This window comes from Bubalus kerabau, chromosome 3 (genome assembly GCF_029407905.1).
Source record: "Bubalus kerabau isolate K-KA32 ecotype Philippines breed swamp buffalo chromosome 3, PCC_UOA_SB_1v2, whole genome shotgun sequence".
NCBI lineage: Eukaryota > Metazoa > Chordata > Mammalia > Artiodactyla > Bovidae > Bubalus > Bubalus kerabau.
In genome coordinates, this window is record NC_073626.1 from 189,602,601 (window position 1) to 189,625,984 (window position 23,384).

At 54.1% G+C, this 23,384-nt stretch overlaps 1 protein-coding gene across 6 annotated transcripts; it reads right to left on the minus strand.

The window, feature by feature from the left end:
* Window positions 1-304: 304 nt before the first annotated feature.
* Window positions 305-23,323, minus strand: SZRD1 (SUZ RNA binding domain containing 1). Of its 6 annotated transcripts, none has more exons than XM_055574355.1 (4): window positions 23,255-23,323; window positions 5,880-5,929; window positions 4,073-4,324; window positions 305-3,092 (listed from the first exon to the last, which is right to left on the minus strand). In XM_055574355.1, the coding sequence occupies exons 1-4, from the start codon at window positions 23,306-23,308 to the stop codon at window positions 2,990-2,992; spliced, it is 459 nt and encodes a 152-aa protein (XP_055430330.1). In that variant the 5' UTR covers window positions 23,309-23,323; the 3' UTR covers window positions 305-2,989. The 6 variants fall into 6 exon arrangements, with proteins under 6 accessions (XP_055430330.1, XP_055430328.1, XP_055430331.1 ...); XM_055574353.1 differs by having other exon boundaries at window positions 4,073-4,327; XM_055574356.1 differs by lacking the exon at window positions 23,255-23,323 and adding an exon at window positions 22,747-22,865.
* Window positions 23,324-23,384: the final 61 nt, after the last annotated feature.

A 23,384-nucleotide genomic window follows, 5' to 3' on the forward strand; every position in this document is an offset into this window, starting at 1 on the left:
GACTGAAACGAGGACAAGGCTTTGACAAGTTTAAAACATGTATTTAAAATACAATTTATAAAATGCCTCATCTGCCGACTCAGGAGCCCGCGGTGCGGGTGGGGTGGGCATGCCCGCTGGACCAGCAGAGCAGGACGGCAGGGGACAGGCTCCCTCCCAGGCCCTCCCCGTTCAGACGCCCGGGGGGCCACATGGCCGAAAACAGGACCCCGGAGGCTTCCAGAGTCTCTGCCTACCGGGGAGGCCGGGGTAGCCCTGCCGGCCCGTCCCTGAGCAGAGCATCCCCAAGCGGGGCGAGCAGGGGATGGCGGGGCTGGGCGGGGCGGGGCGGGGGCCCTGGAAGGGCTGAGGGGAGCAGATCGGGTGTTGCCTCCTGCCTGCAGGTGGGGAGCACCCTGACTGAGTGGGCGGAGAAGGGCGGGTCACCAGGCCCAGACCCCCAGCTCCTTTGGTTATAGGCTGACGTCAGAGTAGTGGCTCATGGGAAGCGGTTAGCTGGGAGGTCTGAGGCCTGGCTCGGGGGTCAGGGAGGAGCTGGGGAAGGGGACAGAACCACGGAGGCAGAAAGGGGCAGCAGCCTCAGGTTTCTGCCCCCTTCACCCTCCCTGGGGTTTTCCAAGCCAAAGCCTGCAGCTTACTTAAAAAAAAAAAAAAAAAAAAAAAGCACTTAAGGAAAGTTACAGACAGCTACAAAAAAAAAAACAAAAAAACAAAACCCCACAAACACACACACAAAATCCAAACCGTTCTTCCATCTCCCCGCCCACCTCCCCCCAACACAAGAGTTTGCTATTTCACTTCTTTTCAAAGTTTTGCCCGTCACCTCTCCGTCTGGGGAGCCAGGGTAGACTGCTGGTGGGTGGGGGCAGGCACGCAGCGGGCAGAGCCCATCTTTGGCCGGAGGGAGGCGGGAGCAGCAGTCCCCACGACCTCCTCGATCCAGACACCCGTCAGCCGGCCTCCTGGGCCCCCGCCAGGAGAGGGGAGCGAGGGCAGCTGGTCCCAACGGCAGGGCCCTCAGCACCTCTGGCCTCCCCACCTGCCGACCCCTGTACCTTCTCCAGCTGAAAAGGACAGTCTCATCTTGGGCCAGACACCACTGTCACGTGAGGGATGGACGCTGTCCGTCTCGGACGCGGAAACCTGGTCAGGGCCGCGGGGCCGTGGAGACAGCAGCTCCCCCCTGCCCACCCCGCAGAACAGCCTGTGGCGGCACTCGGCACCCCGCAGGCTCTCACTGAAGCTGCGTCCAGCTCTGCGCATGCACCGTTTCCGGGCTTCACTCAGAGGTAAGCCTGTGCCGTGGACTAGCTGCTGACTCAGCTGACAGCCGAACTCCGCTCCTAAGGGGCAGACGCAACGGGCCAAGGCTTGCTGGGCCCCGCTGACATCCCCACGGGGTGAGGTGAGGGCAGGTGAACCAAAGGCGGGAGCAAGCCTGGAGACCTGGCCCGCCACCTTGGCCAGCGCAACCTGCCCCAACCACAGATGCCACAGCACCCGCTCCAACACTCATCTGCCGAGCAGGCAGGCCGTCTGGCTGGCTGAGGGACGCAAGGCGCAGGGCAACGAGAGAGATCAGAGGGCCTGAGAGGAGCCAGATGGTACGCACACAGCTGCCCTGGGTGGAGCCCGCTAAGCCTCTTCTACCTCAAAGAGCCAAAGCCAGTCTGCAGCCTTTAAGGACAGAGGGAAAACTGCCTTCATTCCAGGCCCTTGCTCTGGAAAAAAGGGGTGGAGGGCAGCCTAGGCGCAGGGGGAACCAGTCTGTCATTACCAACCTCTGCAACGCACAGCTTGTTTTCCCCAAACGCGCTCAGAATGGTCTGCTCCTAAGGTAGTGATTTCACAAGGGAAATGTCCTGGGTTCAGTTACCACGCTGACGCCATCGACAGCGATGGCACCCCACAGACACGTAAGAGTTCGTTCTAAGTCTTGCGCGGCAGGAAAGCCCACCTATGTTCTGCCCACACTCAGCAGGAGGCTCAGCATCCTGGAGTCAGACTGTCTCCGGGCTTCCCTTGTGCTGACAGCGAAACACTGAGCAAGTTTCGCAGCCCTTCTCCTGACGCCGGGAGCGCGGCCGCCCCGCCGCCTTCCAGCAGCAGCAGCCAGCCTGGCAGGGAGCCACCCTGAGGGGGTTCGGAAGGGGACGTCTGTTCACCGTCTCCATCTCCCAGAATACTAGAGGTGAGGGGCTGGCACCCTCCCCAGGCTCGCTGAGCCTACAGAGCTAGCCCAGTCTGCAGGCAGGGCGCAGAGGCCCTGGGCCGTAGCTGGGGGAGGGAGGTATAGGCATGGGTGCTCATCTGTCCTGGGGGCTGCAGAGCCCGGCCCCGTCTGGGCGGCAGTAGGAACACAGAAGCTAAGCTCACCAAAGTCCTATTGGTTAATGTTTCTAGTGAATTTCCCAGAAACACTTTTAAGTAGACTACCAAACTACCCTTTCTCAATTAAAAATTCATTAAACTGCTAAAACCTCTCCCATGCACTTTTTTTTTTTTTTGCAAATCAAATATTTGTATAAACAAAAATAGGAAGGAAAGAAAAAAAAAAGGAAAGGATCTTTTCCCATGGAACTTGCTTTTAAGTGATGAAGACACGCACTTGAGGGTGGTGGACGGGAGTTCTCATCTGCGTTTTCCCAAATTAACGAGCATGATAAACTGTTATTGCTGGCACTGGCTTCGCCCCAAGTAGCCAAGGGGCACTGCCTGACTCTCTACTCTGAGTCCCTGGGGGGGGCCCCAACCCTCCTCTAACCCCCACCCTTTCCCTTTCCATTGACTGGGGACAGCCCTTGCAGACATGCCAATCGCAGTGGGAAGAGGGGGAAGGGAGGTCACAGTGCATGGGGGTCAAGGTCACAGTGGGCGGAGCAAAGGGGATCACAGTGCAAGTCAGTCGGTCGCTCCCTCTGCTCAAGTCCAGCGGTCTGCCCCCGCAGTGCGGCCTGCAGCGGGCGGCGGCATCCTCGGCAGCCCGCGTTTATCTGCGCTGTTTGAAGCCTTGGGACCCATCAGGACCCAGAGGCTGTCTGATCACATTGTTGGGCTGCCGGCTGTCTTCCGGCTGGGAGATCCGGGTTGGCCTGAAGGAAGAAGACCAGAGGGAGGCCTGAGAAAGGGCAAAGGAGAGCCCCCAGATCTCAAAGTCAACTCCTGCATCTGGGGTGGAGGCCAGTGGCTCCCAGCCGACTCTGGCCCCATGACCCTGCTTCTCTCTCGAGCAGACTCGGTGCACCTCCAAGCTGGGAAGCCCCAGAGAGCAGGTGGGGCGGACGGTCCCTGCTCGCTAGTGCCCGCAGCACTCTAGAGGAGGCGGGGGGAGTGCCCCAGGGTCCCTGTTGTCCAGGGGCAGCGACAGTGACCATGGAGAGCACGTGTCCCGCAGACCTTCGGGGGCCAGGCTCCCCAGAGGCGGGGCTGAGGCTAAGACCTCTGACCAAGGCTCAGCAGTGACCCTGCGCCGCCCCACCGCTCCTCTCCAAATCACGGGGCTCATGGCTAACTCATAGGACTGTGAAGAACTGAAAGAGAATGGACTTCTACTCCTTTGCCAAATGAGGGCTTAGAGGCGAGACAACGGGAGTCCATCAAAATAATGAAGGCACGGAACAGATTATTCCAAGCCTCAGCATACCCCCTCCCTCCCAAAGAGGCTTCTCGTAGTTAGAAAGACGACGTTGTAACGAGCACTGCTTTACCGGGACGTGACAAACTTACACAATGCGACCTCTAGAGCTGCAGAGGCGACAATGCCGTGATTAAGAGAGATCAAGAAAATTTACGAAAACATCAGAGTGGGCCATACGAGACCCAGAAGATAACATCCGCAACTCACTTGCCATTTAATTGTACAATAAATAGATAAGGCAGGCGATCATCATCCCGTTTCTCGGATGAGGCGGTGAGGACACAGAGGGTTAGGCAGGTCTAAGCTAAGCAGAAGGAAGCGGCAGAGGTGCGCTCAGAGCCGGCCAATGCGACTCGAACCCGCGCAGCGCGAAGCCCCGCCCCGCCCCGCCCGCCCGCCGCGCTCCTCCCCCGGGGGCGCGAAGGCCACACTCACCGGTCGAGGATGGGCTTCTCCTGCTCCTCCTCGGGGCTGGCGCTGCCCAGGATCCGCTTCCGGGCCTCCGCGTACTCCGCCTCCCGCTGCGCCAGGGACTTGACCGGGAGGGCCGGCCTGCTGGCGGAGTTGGGGCCGCTGACCACACCGTTGCTGGTGGGCCTCTTGAGGATGCGGATCTGTGGAGGGGGCCCCGCGGGAAGGCTATCGTCCTGAATCACAATGGGCACTTTGGGAGGAGATTTGGATTTCCTGCTGACGAAGAGCAAACACAGCCTCAGAAGTCCTGTCTGCGGTGAGGAGGCCCCAGCCGGGCCCCGCCTCACCATTCCCGCTCCCAAGCCTATCCATTAGTCTCTGGCCTCTGACCAGACGCTGAAATTCTCACTCAAGAAGGGTTTCGCCAAAGAGCAAGCTTGCCTATTAAGCTCACACAGCCCCAGGTCTGCTCCCCAGACCGCACCGCAGGCGAGGGGGGCGGGAACACCAGCTCACTCGAGACTTCTCCCGTGTTCATCACGGTCACAACCACCACAGTTTGGCCCCGGTGGCAAAACATCTCTTGTCCAGAATCCATCGGCCTCGGTTAGAAACCCCAGCTTCCCTACGCAGACCAGAATGTAACAGGCTGGTAGGTGGGAGCCCCTTAGCTTGGGGGTCGGCAAAGCATTCCCTCCCAGTCGAGGTCCCAACATGCGCTCAGACCCGGGTTCCAGGGGGCCGGGCCCGCCGCCCTGACCGGCATCCAGGCGGGACTGGCCACACAGCCCGGCTTTCTGCAGAGGGGCCTGGGCCTCCTGGACGCTGGCGGCCCCTTCGGAAGAGCTCCCGAGCTGAGCCCCTCCCGCCCCTGCAGCAGGGCTCTCCGTCTGCTGGATGCGGCGGGGCTGCGGTCAGGACGATGCAGACGGCGCCTGGCAGCGCTCCAAGGAAAAGCACCGCCCACGGCTGGGGGCGCACGGCGGGCGCAGGGCGGGGCGCAGGGCGGGGCGGACAGCAGGGACAGTGGGGAGCGAGGGTCCAGGCGGGCAGGGCCACGAAGACCCTCCCCGAGTGGTCACCTAGCTCCTCCTCAGAACCGAACAGCCCCAGGGGCCTGCTTTCAGGGCCCTGTTCTCAGGAGGGGTCGGGACGGGGGTGGGGGCTGCCGCCCCGGGGCCTGGAGCAGGTCTGGGGGGCCAGGGCGGGTGGCCAGGGCGCTGTGACCAGGCGCGCAGACAGACGGGGAGCCGGGAAGCCAGCGGGCGGGCAGGGCCCCCCCGGCCCCGGGGGACAACTAGGCAAGCCCGCAGAGGTCCTCCTCCTCCCCGCGGGACGCTGACGGGTCAGCAGGGCCAAGACAGACCGCGCCATTCAACCTGCACCTGCTCTGCAAACCCACTTCCTCTGCTGCCTGATGGGGAAAATCGATCCTTAAAGGTCTTGAAGAACTTCGAGAACCTTTTCTTCCCGATCCCCTCGTGATGCCAGTCGTGCATGGTCCAGGGGACTCTCTTGCCTGACCCCCTTGTGTCACAGAGAAGGAAAGTGGCGTCCAGGAGACAGCGTGCCCACACCTCAGTCAGCCTCCGCGCCCACCCAGCCCTGGCACCACCCCCTCTCTGCAGACCGCCTCACAGGGGCCCGCTAACACAGCACGCAGGTGACACTCCAGCCTCACTCCCACAGCTGCCGTGTCTGACCCTAAAGGAAGCGCTCGCTGCCCACGAGCCTGACCTGCCACACCTAACGGCCAGCTGGAGACGCCACTGACTGCCCAGCGCTCACAGCAGAGAGCGTGAGCCCTCAGACCAGACAGCAGCCTTACCTCTCCTTTTGTGTGATCTTCAGTTTTTTTTCCAACCGTCTGTCTATTTCCTAGAGGAAAAAAATGTATATAAAAAGTGGAAAAAAATCTCTCTCAAATAAAAACTTATGTCTTTATTTTCAGAGCTAGGGGCAGCGTCCTCTGACCAGGGACGGCAGTGTGTCCTTAAAGTCTTGGGTGCAGCCCTCCCTTCACGAGCCTCTGGGGCGTGGGGCCCTGACTCCTTGCAGGTTCGTCCCCCTGCATGCCCGAGGCTGCGGTGAGAGTTCTAGACCTCATCCTTCAACTGGGGTCTCTGCACGGCCTCCAACCAGTCTCCTGGCCGCCAACATGTCCTTCAAAGAGCCACTCACATCAACTCTGCAAACATGAGCCTGCCTGGCTCAAGTCCCCACTGCAGACGCTTCAACTGCTCGCTGGTCCAGTCCAAGCCCTATGCAAGCCTCCCACACGCACGCCTTCAGCTCCTGTTCCTGTCACACCAACCACAGCAAAACCAAGCTGGCCCGTGCCACAGCCCGGTGTGTGGTCCGCCTGCCTCCAGGCTCGGCCCCCTTGGAAACTCCCAGGTATCCTGCAAAACACAGCTTGAGCGGCTGCCTCTCCTCTATGAAGTCTCCTCTGCTCCCATACAGGTCATCACCTGCTCCTCAGACGCACGCTCTCCCTTCATGAGCCGTGGATCACATATTTTACAATCATTTTTTTTTCACTTGTATGGACTAGAACTCTGAGACTAGCAGCTAGCAAGAGGCCCAGAACAGAAGAGAAGCCGACCCTCTGCGCAGCAGGATGGAGTCGGAGTCCTCCGAGCCTCAGCAGCAGGAACCACAGGCTGCCTCCAGAGCCTGGAGTTCGAGTCTGCACGTGCGGGACAGGGAAGCGGCGCCCAGCACAGCCCAGGCTCCGGGCTCCACAGCTGTCCCCTGTGTGTTCTTAAAACAGGTCCCATTCAACCGTGTTCAGGGAGGGCAAGAGCGTCTAGCTACCGGAGAGGGGCGCAATCATATGCAAAATTACATACTGGTTCTCAACCTGGGGTGACTTTGGGACATTTGGCCACCTCTGGAGATGTTCTTCAGGCGTCATTACTGGACGGGAGGTGTGCTGGCACCAGTGGGCTGAAACGGCCACCAGGACCCACTGAAACCCTACAGTGCGCAGAACAGCCTCAAAGCAGAGGTCATCCAGCCCCAAAGGGCAGCAGTGACGAGGCTGAGAAGCCCTGGCTGAGTGAGGTGGGTGGGTTTTCCAAGGACTCTAGTACTTGCAAAATGTTAACAACGATGGCCTTAGCGAACAGTTTTTGAAATATTTTTTTCAAAAACTTCAGAGCCCAGAGCTGGTTTTCACAAATTATGTCCTGAAATACAGTTGATGGCTACAGCCCAAGCTGGTTAGCTGTAGCGTTCAAATCTTCTACAATCTTACTGATTTGTTTGAAATATAGACTAAAATAATCAATAATTATTCCTTTTAGTACATTAAAGCTTACCATTGTTAAGTGACAATCTCTACTTTAAAATCTATTATTTCACATCAATAAAGCGATTCTGGTTTTCTTTTCGTTGGTATCACCTGGAATATGCTTTTCCCCCTCTTTTACTTCCCTCCATTCCTTATTTTTGTTTCCTGTAAGCAATGTGAAGCTCGCCTAATGACATGAAGCTGAATCTAAACGGAATCTGACCCTGATATGACTGGTGCTGAGGTGTGTTTAACATGTTTTATTTTTTTGAAAGACTCAAACTATATTTGCTGCTGCTGCTAAGTCGCTTCAGTCGTGTCCGACTCTGTGCGACCCCAGAGACGGCAGCCCACCAGGCTCCACCGTCCCTGGGATTCTCCAGGCAAGAACACTGGAGTGGGGTGCCACTGCCTTCTCCAAACTGTATTTAGGCAAGCATAACAAACTGTATTCTGAGGGCACCTCCAGCTCTCTGGAGGGGGTAGGAAGCCACAAGAATCCAACCTCTCACTCAAGCTTGGAACACAAGCTGGTGCCTGATGGCTGTCTAATGCTGAACAGAAATGGTGCATGGAGGGTTAAGAGAATGAGCTAGATGTTTTCTGTGAACACACAGACATGCACTCAAAGAAAATCTAGGCCCACAGCACATTTGGTAATGAAATTCGTCTAAACTTCAGGATTAATGACAGTGTTCCTGCCTGAGTAAATAGTATGTTTCATGTTAGACTGCTGCTGCTGCTGCTGCTAAGTCGCTTCAGTCGTGTCCGACTCTGTGCGACCCCAGAGACAGCAGCCCACCAGGCTCCACTGTCCCTGGGATTCTCCAGGCAAGAACACTGGAGTGGGTTGCCATTCCCTTCTCCAGTGCATAAAAGTGAAAGTGAAGTCGCTCAGTCAGGTCCGACTCTTAGCGACCCAATAGACGGCAGCCTACCAGGCTCCTCTGCCCATGGGATTTTCCAGGCAAGAGTACTGGAGTGGGGTGCCATCACCTTCTCCGTCATGTTAGACTAATGCCCACCAACTTTTAAGGGCTTTTTACAACTGACTTGCAGTTTTAAAGTTTGTGTCATTCTGCTACAATCTGAAAATGAGACTTCCTACTCAAGCTCCTCCATCATAAATGCAAGGTTTTACATCTGCGGGATTTAGATGTCTTCAAATGGGTCAGATCAAATGCCTCCAGAGGCGGGCAAGCACCCACACTCCCTCTGAAGGTGAGCACAGTGGCAAGGAGAGGGGCTCCGAGGGGCCAGGGAGCATGCGTCCGGCAGACAGGCAGCCGCGCCCGGGAGGCTGACGCCGCTGCTTCAGTGTGATGAGAAAGCTCTGCATTTTTAAACTTCACTCCAGGGACTCTTGCCTGTACATTGCTCTGAGGACCAAATACGAGGCAAATGAACCTAATAATGGGTTAGCAGGTTTTTAAAAGCACTATGGGAAATCCACATGGCGGTGACTGAATCTGAGGGTGCCCATGCAGGCTTCCTTTCAGGAAGGCGCGGCTCCCTTCTTTCTCCAGGGCCCGTGGGAAGACGGAGACGCTGCCCAGGCCCAGCAAATGAGCCTGGTGGAGGAAGGCCCTTCAAGAGGGCACAGGAGGCAGTGCCTCAGGGCTGTGAATGCACCTTCCCTAACACTCCCTTTCCGGTCACACCTACCCTGTGTGAGCCAGAGCGGCTTTTCTCTTTCTCCGTCAGATGAGGGAACGGTGCTCAGAGAGGTTACAGAGCTGCCCCACGGTCCCAGCGCAGCCCCAGAACTAAGGCCTCTGGAGGCCCGCCCCATGCTGCCGCCCCCCACACCGCTCAACCCCCTAGGAAAGCCAGCGGACACCGAGCCCCGCCTCCTCCCACCCTCTGGCTCCCACTCTGCCCCCGCACCCCAGTAACCGAGGCAGGACAGTTTACCGGGCTGAGGCGGAACTCGGCTGGCAGTGGGGAGGACGGGTTCTGACGCCGACAGCCCTGGTGGAAAGCGGTCCCGGCCGCCTCGGCTGGCCTGCTGCACCCCAGCGCGCCCAGGGCCGTCTGCAGGGGGTGGGTGCCCTGCCAGCAGCTGGAGGAGGCCTCGCATCTCCCACTGGAGTCTGTCCAGGGGTCATGAGTCAGTCCATTCTCTCCCTGGACAGGCCCATGCAATCAATCCACTCTCCGACCCCGGCTCTGAGGAGCTGGACCCAGTGGAAACTTTCCTACAAGGCACACTACAAGGAGAACACCGGTCTCCTCCAGAGAGGCGACAGCCGAAGGGATTCCATCGGCTTCAGAAGGCCTGAGGCAGCGCCTGGTGTGGGCCCCAACAAGGCATCCAGCCAGCTAAGGGCACCTTCCTCTTCCACAGGGATGCACACAGGCCCGGCCCAAGGTCAAGGCTCCTGTGTGAGAGGTCCAACCTCCACGGCTAGTGAAAGAAACCCATAAGCTCAGCACTGGAACTCGACTCCGAGAGAGGAAGGCTCACCGGGGCACAAGGCAAGTTTGAGGGCATAAGCGATCACGGGCAGCTTCTCCCTCTGAAAAGCTCTCTGTTTTTTCTCAAGCAGCACTGAACAGACTCCAGAAGATGATGCTGCGTCTCCTCCCTCTGGGTCAAAGTCCCACGCGAGATCTGCTGTTAGAGAGCACAGGCAGCGCTTCACCTGTGGAGCTGCACCTCCACAAGACGCAGTCCACGCTGCCTGGTCTGCAGGAACAAGCAAACCAGGGAGTGAGCAGCCTAGGGCTGGGGGGCCACGAGGAGCCACCGTGGGCAGCAAGCTGCTCCTGGACAGGCTGGTCCTCAGGAGAGACAGAAGGGGGGTCACCGCCACGGACGGGCGCAGTGAGACTCGGAGTCTGCAAGTCCAACACACCCGAGAAAGGCGCACAGCGCCCCTGGCTGCTGAGACCCTTAATCTTGCAAAGGGTGTGCTCGTGTGAACCTCCAGCAGAAAGCTGGGGGTGGACGCACAGGAGCAGAAGGAGACGCCGTGAGCAGTCTCAACTGTTGACCCAGCCAGAACCTCCCAACGGAACGGAGGCCCAGCACGTGTCTGCGCGGCAGACAGACGGCAGGGAGAGCCCTGCTCCGTAACACACAGAGGCACACGGCGAGGAGGGGAGAAGGGAGGACAAAGGCAGACGAGAGAGGCAGACTCCTCCGGCTTTGGTGCAGAGTGCAGGAAGGACGGCATCATTACAGCCGTATGTGGCAAAAAAACAGACTTCACCACTTCACCTAGGGATGGCCAAGCCAAACCCAGGCCCTCCGCTCACCAGGTGGCCGACACAACTGGCAAGAATCTCGTTACCGAGTGGAGGCCCAAGAGCCCTGGCCCCGCTCAGGAAGCACCGTCTTTTCATCAGCATAGTTACGATCTAAGGGGCTTTTTGAGCACAAAGTGTCTCTGTCAGTTGCCATTTCAGAAGTTGGTATCTTCTGACTCTCCTCTCAAATTCAAGGCGGAATGACCGATCTTGGGCTCCCTGTGAACTGCTATGCCCCACAGGCTCACGTAGTCCAGCTCTCCCAAATTGGGAACCACATACCTGCAAGTAGACCCTGGGGGGATCTGAAGAGACAGCGTTCCTCCGAGAAACAGAGCCTGACTGGTCGTGATGAAAAGTCGGGAGAAGATGCCATCAAGGAATGGATGGTGAGCCCACCTTCCAATGAGCTCTGACCCCTGGACTCGCACTGCAGCCGGCAGGGTCCACACCGGGCCCAGCCTCTCTAGGTGCCGGCGCGCAGACCGCCTCTGCCAGCGCCTCCTGGGGGCAGTCTCCCCAGCAGGCCCCTGTGTCTCCACACCACACACCGGGGGAGTCTGGCTCCTCCCTCGAGGGCCTTGGTTGCATTTAGGAGTAAAACAAAAATAACTCGCGGGTAGTTGCTCAGTCACTAAGTTGTATCCGACATCATGAACTGCAACACACCAGCTTCTCTGTCCTTCACTGTATCCCAGACTTTGCTCAAACTCACGTCCATCCAACCATCTCCTCCTCTGTCGTCCCCTTCTCCTGCCTTCAATCTTTCCCAGCATCAGGGTCTTTCCCAGTGAGTCAGCTCTCTGCATCAGGTGGCCAAAGGATTGGAGCTTCAGCATCAGTCCTTCCAGTGAATATTCAGGGTTGATTTCCTTTAGAATTACGTGGTTTAATGGGTGGAACCAGCAAAATCTGGTCTAAAGCCAGATAAAAAGGCCTCCCTAACTTTTAAAGCACACCCCTGGCTATTTCAAGTCCAGATATGCAATTCACAAAAGCTTTTCCAAACAACCTTCATATCAACTTTAGTAATGGTGCTTCATCCCTGCCTTTTTCCTCCACATCACTGGCATGGCGGTGACAAGGTCTTGCCCCAGGGGGGCTGGCTGTCTCCAATGCCTCTGCTTGCCCCACCCTCCGGTTCACTCCAGGAAGGAGGGCACCCACAGTCACCTCCCCCAGGTCTGATTTTACAGCGATGCTTCAGGATCCCTGTCAGGTTCAATAACAATAACTCCTGAGCAAACACGATTGGGTAAATCAGAAAGAGCAAAAGGCAGAATTCAGAAGCTGAGAGACAAAGAAGAGCTGTGCAGCACAGTGAAGCCATCAGGTGCCTCTTTAACACAGACTCGGGTTGGTCTGTTTGAAGGTTCCATTTCCCACCAGGCATTCCACCTTCCTGTTACTCCCACAGCAAGGAAAGACACTGCACTCTAATTATGTGGGTCACTGTCAGGCACAGGGTAAAGCTCCCTCCCTAAGGAAATCTATGCTTTGTTGATGTATCTCAAGGCCATTTTCCTTTTGCTTCACTGTGATTTAAAAAAAAAAAAAAAGCTGGAGACAAGCATTTATGGAAAACCTAAAACCTGTCAAGCAGGAGATGCGCTAGCAGCTGGAGACTGAGATGAGTAAGGCAGTCCCTGCTGACAGGGAGCCCCGCCAGGCAGAGGCAGATCATCCAAGGGGGCCTCAGGAGGTGGAGAGAGTGATGAAGCCCGGGCAAGCGGCAGAAACTTAAAGGGGAAGAGACGTCGGGGAGAAAGAGTGACAGTAAGAATAGAGGGAAAGAAAAAAGGGCCCCGAAGAAAGACATTTCTTAAATAGAGACGCTCAAATCTCGAAAGGCATCTGATAATGGACCCATCTCTCTAACCTTAGACTAGGTTTAGAAAGTCATCTGAGATTACTTCAGCTGCAGCCAGCAACGGTTCTTATTAGCTGGTATCAATGCTACTCAAGAAGCTACGGCGGAACACTAGCTGTAACTCCTGGGGCCAGCAAGAGATGGACTGGAAGAAGTCAGGGGCAGCAGAAAGCGCAAAGGGCTCTGGGCGGCAGGCAGCCAACACCAAACAATTTCTATTTGCTTGGAAGGGAAAACCACTTCCTGCTTTCTTTCCCCAGTTAACAGAGCTTTCCGGATCCCTGCGCGCCTGCCCAGAAAGGGGGAACCCTCTGGGCACGCTCTCCTCTGTATCAGATCCAGCTGGGCCACTCCGTGCGCAGGGGCACTGCCGTATGTGGCTGGGACGCGCTTGACACGTGGCCGGTCCAAACCGAGAGGTGCTCTAAGTGCCAAAGACACAGCTGACCTCCCAGTCTCAGTTAAAAAAAAAGTGTAACACAGCTCATTAATGCATTTTCAATATTGTTTATATGTTGATTTGATACTACTTTGTATATATTGAATTAAAAATACTAATTTCATGTGTTTCTTTATACTTTCCAAATATGGCTTCTAGAAAATTTTACATTACCTACGTGGCCTGCAGGATACTTCTGCTGGGTAACACTGCTTTAGACCTGACCTTAGAATGACAAGTCTCCCTCCTGTCCCTTTCGTCTGTCAGCAACTGGTGACCCAGGAGGCATGGTGTTCAGGGGTGTGCAACCCACTCGGCTGGGTCCTATCTGTCTCAGCGTGAAGCAGCGAGCACGCACTCAGTGCCCAGGGTCTGGCTCGGGCCCTGCTCTGGGCGACACTCCCCACCTCGCTTCACTTCAGCTCTCTGCGCTCTCCTGTCCCTCCCAAACCGCTCTGCACTGCCGCTGAGCTTACTGGTGAGTCCCAAACCTTGCTCACCTCAGCGCAGCTCAGCGCTCCTTCCCTGCGGCATTTTTGAAGCTGAAGTAAGCTTTCATCAGTAGAATGGATACACTGTTTTCTTTGCTCAGCCTCCCAGACACTGCTCTCCCTGTGGCTCCCTCTCACGCTTCCAATTTGATTTCTTCTGTAACAAGATAGGCTCCTCTTCCTCTCCGGATCCCTTGAGGTTGGGGAATTTGCCCCTTCTGTGTCGAGGCTGGCTTATTAAGTGACCTCATCTTGTTACACAGCTTTAAAATCATTCACATACACAGTCCCACTTGGATTTCAAAAGGTACCTCAGCCTACTGTGTCCAAAACCAACTCTTGATTTCACCCCGTCACGCAAACCTGCTCCTCCCACCGCATTTCAACAAGTCCAGTCTTCCAGGGCTCAGGCCAGACTTTGGACTCGCCTCTGAGGCCTCTTCACACCCACATCAGCAGACCTCGTTGGTTCTATTTTCAAAATGTATGCTGAATTTTCTCAATGCTTCTGCTGCTGAGACCATCCTGGTCTCAATTACCAGCAGTATCCTGATTATTCTCTGTGCTTCCATTCTTGCCCCTACAGTTTGTTCTGCGCAGAGCACCCAGAATGATCTTTTTACTCCTGGATAACTTTATTTAACTCTTATCACTAGGCAAGGTAGATTTTATTAATCTAATTTTACACATGAAGAAAACAACACTGAAAGGTAGTGATGAAACAAAAATTTTAAGGCACGATAAAAATTTAAACAGAAGCTTCCCCTGTCCGTGGGGTCTCCCCGCTCCCCTCCAGCGTGCACCGCCACCTGCATATGCACGAACCAGACCTCAGTGGCAGGCATGCCTGCTCAACCATGGACACCCCTGTTTCCCCCTGGCATCAGGCATGTGACTCCTCAGAAGACAATACTCCTCTCTCGATCCTGGAAGGGGTCAGAGTGACCCACCACTCGCCCCGGTAGGTACAGACATCTCTGGGGAACTTTACGTATTATGCCAATATACTGATTCCCTTAAACCCAGGGGCTGGTGCAGAACAAACAGGTCAGACAACTTGGGGAGATACTGGGCCACACCTGATGGAAGTTCTCAGCTGAAATACTTACTCACGACCTTGTTACCTGTATTGTACCTATTTCATAACATTATCATTTTTTAAGCTACCAAATGCGGTGACCGACCCTTCAGTACAAGTAATGATGATGAGGTCACTTGAAACAACTGGCCACAGATATGGTTCCGCAAGAGTAACGGCTGTAATAGTCTAACCCTGGCTACAGGAAGCAGCAGCCAGAGGAACCATTTCCTGGACCATAACAGTCTAGTAAGTCAGGCAGGCCAGAGGTGTTTAACAGGGCTGAGTCCAGTAGCACATCAAATGGCCTATCAACAAAATCGCCACCTGACCTGGAGATGGGCATTCCCAGAACTCTGGGCCAACTGGTCATAAAATGCCTCCCAAGGCCGAAAGCAAAAGGGGCTGTTCAGTAAAGAATGTGGCCCCCCACCCTGTTCTACAAGCACCTCCGCTAGGCACCGCAGCCGGGTCTCCACGCCCTCGGGAAGAAGGCAGGGCGGAGGTCAGGGCGAGGCCCTGTGCTCTGGGGACGCGGGCAGGACCGGTCCTCAGGCAGCTACCTATTTTCACCGAGCCAGCCTCTCGCATCGCCCCACACTTGAGAAAAGCACTGAAGGCCTAACTAAGACACCCGTCCCTCGAGAGCAGCAGGACCGACGGAGCCGTGTGCCCGGACCACACCCAGCCCTCAGCACACCACATGGCACCTGCCCCCACCTCTCTGAAACTGCTCTCAGAGCTGAGACTGACTACAGTCTTCAGGTTGGCTAGAACAGCATCTTCCATGAGATTATCGATAAATCGTTCACTCACAGTAAGTAGTGACTTGTCCCCAAATCACACCTGGCACTTGAACCCTTAGCCCAGCCTCCTGATTTCCGTCCTGCCATGGATGCAGAAAGTGGGTCACTGACTGCCCAGGGCAACCTATCCTTTCTTGCTCCTTTTTATAATGAAGACAGCAAGGCTTCTCTCCCAAAGGAAATATCAGACCCACAGACTTTGGGGGATGGAGCAAAGTCTCTATCGCTCCCCCACACCAGGTTTTATTCAAACACCCGAAGGCACCCTCACCACAGGTTAGTCAGGATCGCCGACAGGGCACAGCAGGGGGGTGCCAGGGTGGGGCCGTGGGGAGCAAGCAAGCCCAGGGAAAGGCGTGCAGATCCAGCATTCAGAATGCAACGCGCGTCCCCAAGCAGTCCACAGGTTACAGGTTACCCGAGGCTGTCAGCGGGAACTACAGATACAGGGGCCCGAGAGCGGACCTGTTCCATTTCCCCGAGAGGTCTGAGCACGTTATTCACATTCTCTCTCTCCGCTTGGCCAGATGTTAAAAAGTTATTTCCCACTTATAATCAAGATTTCAAGGCACTCTCTGGTGGTCTAGTGGTTAGGACTTGACACTTTCACTGGTAAGGGCCTGGGTTCAATCCCTGGTCGGGGAACCCGGAAGCATTGAAGCACAGCTCAAAAAAGAAAAAAAAAAAAAAAAAAAAGATTTCAACCAGCATCTCACAGTCACTGTTCTTAGCATTACAGCTAACAGCAGCACTGTCTTTCTGGCTCTTGAGCACTGAGTTCAAGTTTCTCGGATACACAAAATGCACCAGCTCATCATCAACCAGAGGCAAGATACACAAAATGCACCAGCTCATCATCCAGGCTACAGAGGCAAGAGGTCAATCCCAGGCGAAGGAAACACACAACTGCGAGGGAACCAGCAACTACACACCTTAGAGCACTGAACTCGTTAACTCTCTGCCAAGAAGCAACGGTAAACAAACCGTCTAGAAAGACCCTGACGCACAGGCGCAGGGTGCCTGCAGCCTCGCTGGGACCGCTCGTGGGAGCTCCTGCCCTGCACACGCCACTGGGTCACGGAGACAGAGGGCACGCGAGGTGCACTCCGCCTGCCCCGTGATGCGCCCTCAGAAGTCTGCCTAAGGAGCCTTGCCAGGACTGGCCAGTGGATGTGGGAGTTCACAAGTTTACAGGCTCTGTTCATTCACCAGTGAGACATGCAACTCAGCAGCAGGAACAGAACGGACGGCTGGAGGGTCAGAGATGCTTTTATAATCCAAGAAGGCCAGAGCACAGGGGCTGGACATGTGGCTCTCAAGGTCTATGAAGAGTAAGGCCAGTCCTGACCTTTCCAGACTCTAGTCATAACTGTCCTGCAGAGTTTCATCTAAGGATCACATCCCTGAAGAATGCCATTTTAACTGCATTTTAACAATATTTACTATTCCTTTTAGAAAGGAAAGACTGTTTCCTGTGTTCATTTTGTAAGGGAAAGAGTTTTGGGTGTGGGGGAGAGGATGACTTACTGTGAGGGACAGTTTTAAATGCCTTACCCTCAGGGATAAGATTCTTTATGTACACAGAAACCACTGTTAGGATTTGTTGCTAACTTCTGTGGCTGCTGGCTTTAATCTTTATCCTGCATAGAGCTGAGCTGCGTGGTTAAGGAGAAGGATGCTTGGTGGAGGCGAGCAGAGTTTGGAAACCACTTGGGAAGAGCAATCTCTATAGTAACCACTTAAGAAAAACCAATTTCATTCTGTATTTCGGCCACAGATATAAGTAGCTAAACTTCATCTCCTAGGAAACCAACAAGTCTGCAGCTCTTGTGACAGGAAAACAATTTCTGTGTCCGTGGAAAATGTGCAGGAAAGAACCCGCTCCGCTTGTGAAGGCGGCCACTGGATAAGGCCTTAAACGGACACGAACCGTGGGGCCACTGCGGCACAGAGGGGACAGTGGGAAAGAGGGCTGGCTCCAAGCAGACTGGAGCCACCAGATCCAGACAACAGTGCCTCTTTTCTGGAAGGATTTTACCAAAGCTTTAGAAAGACACACAGGTCCTGTTGCAGAAGGAAAAGCAACTTTCCAAATTCCAACCCACAGCAACCATGGCAGCTCTCTTGTACACCCAGGGCACGCTGGGAACAAGACCCCTGTGCAGCCCCAAAGAAGAGTGCTGAGCAGTTATGAGTGAAAAGCTTATTATTCTTTCTCCGAAATCACAGTGAAACATCTTTTTTCCAGAGTCCCAGGCACAGACTGCTCAGCACAATCACGTCTCAACTAGCCAACCGCTTTATAGAAAGCCCCCTCTGAAGACATCAGTCCCGCGAGCTCAGTCTTTCTGTAAGGATCAGAAACAGCTTAGCAATGGTTCCTTTGGCCATGGTACACCTGGATCTGTGCTCTCTGATACCACAAATCTTAAATGCCTTCTTTACTGTAACACAGACAGAAGGAAATCAGCACCAGGTAGCCCCCAAATAACTAGTATTTGCCCCCATCCACACCCAGTGTACACCCTCTAGGATGACAGCAATTTCAGGCGCCACTGAAGACCCCGAAGTGAGGCTGGCAGCCTTGCTTCAGGGAGAATGGTCTCTTCTCTAAAGAAAGCTAAGCAAATCAAAGTTCTCTTCTTTTAAATTAAAATCTGACTATGGGGACTTTCCTGGTGGCTCAGTGTTGAAGAAGACACCTTCCAGCGCAGGGGACTTGGGTTTGATCCCTGGTCAGGGAACTAAGATCCCACATGCTGCAGGGCAACCAAGCCCATACAGCGCAACTAGAGAAGCCAGCGCACAGCGCCACTGAGCCGCATTCCAGAACCGGAGAGGCCCTCGCTCCACAACCAGAAAGACGCGCTGCACGCGCAACTAGAGAAAGCACTTGCACAGTCAGAGCAAGTGCAAACTCACCCCCTCCTAAAAAAGAAACAGCCTCCAACAGTCTGCTTTGCTTTCGGGACAAAGTCCAAGCTCTCCAGAGCCGTGTACCAGGAGGCTCTTCCAGATCGGCCCCTGCATACCTCTCGGGCCTCAGCTCTTTCCCGTCTGCCCTGCCAATGCCCCGCCCTCCAGCCAGAAGAAAATCCCCGTAGCTCTGCTAATGCTGCATTCTTCTCTCACTGCCTCCTTGCCTGAGTGCACTGGTCCCACTCTACCTGTCCTCCCAGACTTAACAGTGCTTAATTCAACTGGGCCTTGGAATCTTACTTTGGGAATCAGCTTCCCTACAAGACTGTCTCTGATCCCAGCCCCAGGACCCCGTCTAATACCTCTTCCGAAGAAAGTGCTGCCTCCTCGTCTCCTCACTGGACTGTGCCTGGGACCTGGAACACAGCAAGTATTCCACACTCACTGACACCTTACCAAGACTCACATACCACGGGATATCCCTGAAGGGCTAATGTTCAGATGACTGGCTCAATGAGAGTAGAAAGTAAACATAAATTCTTAGTCCAGAAGACCACTATCCTTGAACTTAAGATACACTTTCTTCCAATTAGCTACATGACTTGCCCTTACAAAAGAGAATAAAAGGCAACTTCTGAGAGGCAATGAAATGATAAAGGTTGCCAAAGTTTGATATTAACTACCAGTTCAATTCCACTTATGTACCATCATCCTTCCCCTAGGACTGGGTTAGCTCATTGCCAATAAGACGGAGTAGACTGTATCTTTTTTGAGTGTCTAAACAAGTGAATATAAACCTTCAGTCAAACGATCAGAAATCTGAACCCGCATCCATTAACCAGCTTTTAGAAATGTTTTCATTTTTAAACTTTTTCCCTTCTCCCTTTTCTTTCTCTAACTTCTATCCCATGCTTGCACAGTAATAATTAATCAGTACCAGATGTCTTAAGAATGTAATGTCTTAAAAATGTAACCTCTGATAACATCACTGATGCACAAGTCTAAGTTATTTTCAGAACAAGATGACCTTTGCAGGTTTCACACCCGGACCACCAGGTCACAGACCCCTGGGTAGGAGGCAAGACGGCCTGGCTCCCGGAATGATGATTAAGAAATATCAGAACAGAATGATTAACCGCCAGCTTCCCCTCTCTTTCCCCTTTAGAAACTCCTAACTAGGGAATTCCCTGGCAGTCCAGGGACTGGGACTCTGCACTCTCACCATGGAGGGCTGGGGTTCAATCCCTGCTTGGGGAACCAAGACTCCACAAGCCATGAGGCACTGCCAAAACAAAACAAAAAATCCTCCTATCTACAAAAACCAGTCGGTGTGGATCTGAGACTTGTCTCCCACTTCCTTGCAATTAAGTCCTAATTCTGTTGCAAACACCTTACTTTGCTGCAGCCTGGGAACATGAGCTCTTTTCATATTGAGCAAACTGTTAACCTGATTTGGGGGGAAATATGAAGATTACAAAACGCACTATTTGTTCTCGAAATGTGCTTAAGATAAGGACACAACTTAGAGTCTGAATCAACATTAACTCAATTCTACATTTTCATTTCTCCCAAAGGCAGTATATTTTTAAAGAATCACTTCCCTGACGGAATATAAGTCATATTTTTTAAATTGTCTTTTCTCTCTTTTGAGGCTGTAACTCCTTGGGAGAATAGGTAAAGGGACAATTTTATATCAGGTAAGTGTTCACTATACTAACTAAAAGCAAAAAGCAGTCTATTTACAAAATATTTGAGAGATTTCTCAGGCAGTCTTCCCCCAAAGGACACAACAGAACTTGATACTGAGTGTTCTGAAAATAAACCGGAAACAATGACCTCAGATGTCCTGACAAACAAGAAAGAAATTCTAGCAGGATGGCAAAATTCTTTGTGGTGTCGGAGAACAGGAATCACCAAAAGCCTCTACTTTCAAGGATTAGAACTCTAGATTACATAAAGTTTAAATGCTCACGTTTAGAATGAGTCAACCCCCATTTGCTAGCCTCGCCATCCATTTTTTAATTTTGGCAAGGGGAGGTGTGTGTGTGTGTAATTTAACCCTCATTACCATATCGCAGTTGAGAGACAGGGTAACCTGAAGCTAAGACTTTTACACACTCAGCTGGCTACATCTGAGAAACACTGTATAGTCAGTTTCCCTATGATACAGACATCACGTCTCATCTCTGCCTTCAAAAGTGCACATTTACAAGACTCTAAATCAAATTCGCAAAGGGAATCAGATTCAAGGGAGCCTTCAAGTATAAGCCCAAAGCAAACATATTAAAAATAAAAGTCAACGCCCAACTCCCAAACAGTCCATAGATCTCCAGGTGGGAGGCAGCAGAATGCGAGAGAAAGAAAGAATCCAGATTCGGAGTCAGACAGGTCACATCCCAGATTCTGGATTACTATCTGTGTGACCCTGAACCAGATAGGTTTCCCTAAATCTCAGTTTCCTTACTTATTATCCTACAGAGGATAATACCTCTACAGGGCATTTCAATTACATAAAAGCTATATAAAGGAACTTGCATTTTGGCAGTACTGCTCACGATGTCAGTGTGACAAGGCTGGGCTCCATTTCTGTACCTGGCACTTAAGAAAGGTTTAGTACAAAGAATCCTGGATGAGCACCAGAAAGATCCAAGTTAGATCTGACATCTCTGGGGTCTGTTCAGCTACAGAATTGCGAGTGGGCTAGCTTATCTCTAAGCCCTCTGCTGCTTCTCAAAGACTAAAGCAATCCTCAATTTCTGGACCCAACATTCATTTTTTTGTTCGTTTTCTTCTTTAACATGAGAAACTCATGTACCTTTGAAACAGGTGAGGAAAAACAAAGAAAGGACAAGATTCTCAAGAAACTTATCATTTGAGTCACATTCAAATTGTAGGCCAAGCTCTTTCGGAGGGAGCAGCAGGAGGGGTTCTGAATGATTCACTCACATTCGTAGGCAGTAAACGCCTCTACCGGAGATTGTGAATTCTCGGGCACAAACTCGCCGCTGAGCACGCTGTCTAGCACAGAGCAGACACTCCAAACTGCTTGTTGAACGAACTAATACCCGGCCGGCTGACACCTGCTGCTCCTCATAAAAATCTTTCCATTGCTCTCCTTACTCGAGTCAAAATTCAAGAAAGATGGTCTAAGAATTGTACTCAATACCTTCTGAACGAGTTAATTCTTCAAATCCTCAACTATGCTAAGTGAGAAACAAACACCCTGAGAGACGCTGAACCACCACTGGGAAAAACTTCAAGGCCAAAGATTCAACATTAAGGGAATGCTAAGGGAGAGGTCCGTTTCTCGGCCTCCTCAAGCGCTGACAAGCACCCTCAAAGCTTGCGGGGAGGGGGAACCCAGCTGCGGTCGCTCTACCCCGACTTCCCTCCTAGCTCAGTCGGTAAAGAATCTGCCTGCAACACAGGAGACCCGGGTTCGATCCCTGGGTCGGGAAGATCCTCTGCAGAAGGAAATGGCAACCCACTCCAGTGTTCTTGCCTGGAGAATCACACGGACAGAGGAGCCCGGGGTCGCAAGAGTCGGACAACAGAGCGACTGAGCCACACTCGGCTCTCCACGCCCTCCCTATTCCCGATACACAGAGCTCCAGGGGGATGAACAGACACCAACACGCGAGCCCCAAAAGACCTCCACACCTTCACCAGGGTCACCACGGACTCACACACTCTGAAAACGCCAAATTAAACACGAACCAAGTCGAACTGGCTGCTCCAGCTTGGGATAAACTATCTTCGCACAGCTTGTGGAGGCAAACAAAAGCCCCCAAAGCAAAGAGCCGAACGGTCCATCTCCGCTCCCCGCCGGGACAGCGGCTGCCTCGGGCAGCGCGCCCCCACGCCCGGCGGCCACTCTTCCAGGTCCTCCCGGGGCTCGCGCCCACGGGAGAGGGGCTGCCGCCGGGGCTTTCGGCGGTTCTGCCGCGGTCCCCGGGACCCCGGCCTGCCCCGGGCGCTCCGAGTAAAACTGAAAGAGGAAAAAAGCCCTGACTCGCCCACCGTGGCGGATGGCACAAAGCAGCGGGCACTTCGGCAGAGTCGAGGGTCCAGAAATGACTCCGTTTCCTCCCGCTCTTCTCCAGGGCCCCGCCTGCCGCCCCGGAGCGCGCACCCCTCCCCACACGGTGCTTCGCTCCCCATCAGAGCACATGAACTTTAAAATGGTGCTCTGGGCGCGGGGTGGGGGGGTCCGACGGGGAGAGGACGGACCGTAGGAGCCCGGGGCGGGCCGGCGGGCGCCCGGCAGAGAGGCCCCGGGCGGCGGATGGGGCGCCCCAGTGGCGCGCACGTCGGCCCGGGGGCAGCGGGGGCAGGAGGCGCACCCGGCCGCGGTGGAGGGAGAAATGGAACGCGGCCCCTTTAAGAGGCCTTCGCGGCGCTCGGGGGCCAGGGGCCTCTCCTTCATCCCTGGCCCGGCGTGTGGGGCACTTCCTCGGGGAGAACCATCCCCAGACCCGCTCCCCGGAGGCTTCCCTCACGCCACGTCCCGCCCGGCCCAGCCCCGGGGCGGCGGCTCCTCCTTACCCCGCTGTCTGCCGCCTCCTCCCAGCTTTCAGCGACCTCCTCATCTTCCATCTTACTCGCCGCTTTCCCTCCTCCCCCACCCCTCCGTGCGCCTGCGCCCTGAAGCGCGTCTCCGTCGCGGGCGCCAGCACGCAGGGCTTTGCTCAATGAACCCCGCCCCCTGTCAAGGCCGGAAGAGGCTCCGGTCCAAGGCCCACGGGCCTCGGGGCAGCCATCTTGAAAGAGGGCAGAGAAATCAAAAGGTGGCCATTTTTCTTAAGGGCGACGTGTACTGAATGGGAGTCCCTGTGAAGTCATCGTCTTGAGTACGGGAAGTGTGTTCTTTGGAACCATCTTTTCTAAGGGCAAACAATTTACTTTTTTAAAGTTATCGTTTTCATAACCTGCAGATTATGTGTTTTCAAAATTCTCAAAAAATTTTTACACCTCAAAGAATGAAGCAGGAAGTAAAACATTGACCAGTTTAAACTGGTTTTTACTCTTTAAATAGGTTATTTATTCATCAAACCTTGATTGATTGAAATGGCAATCCACTGCAGTACTCTTGCTTGGAAAATCCCATGGACGGAGGAGCCTGGTGGGCCACAGTCCACGGGATCGCAGAGTCGGACACGACTGAGCGGCGTCACGTACTCAAA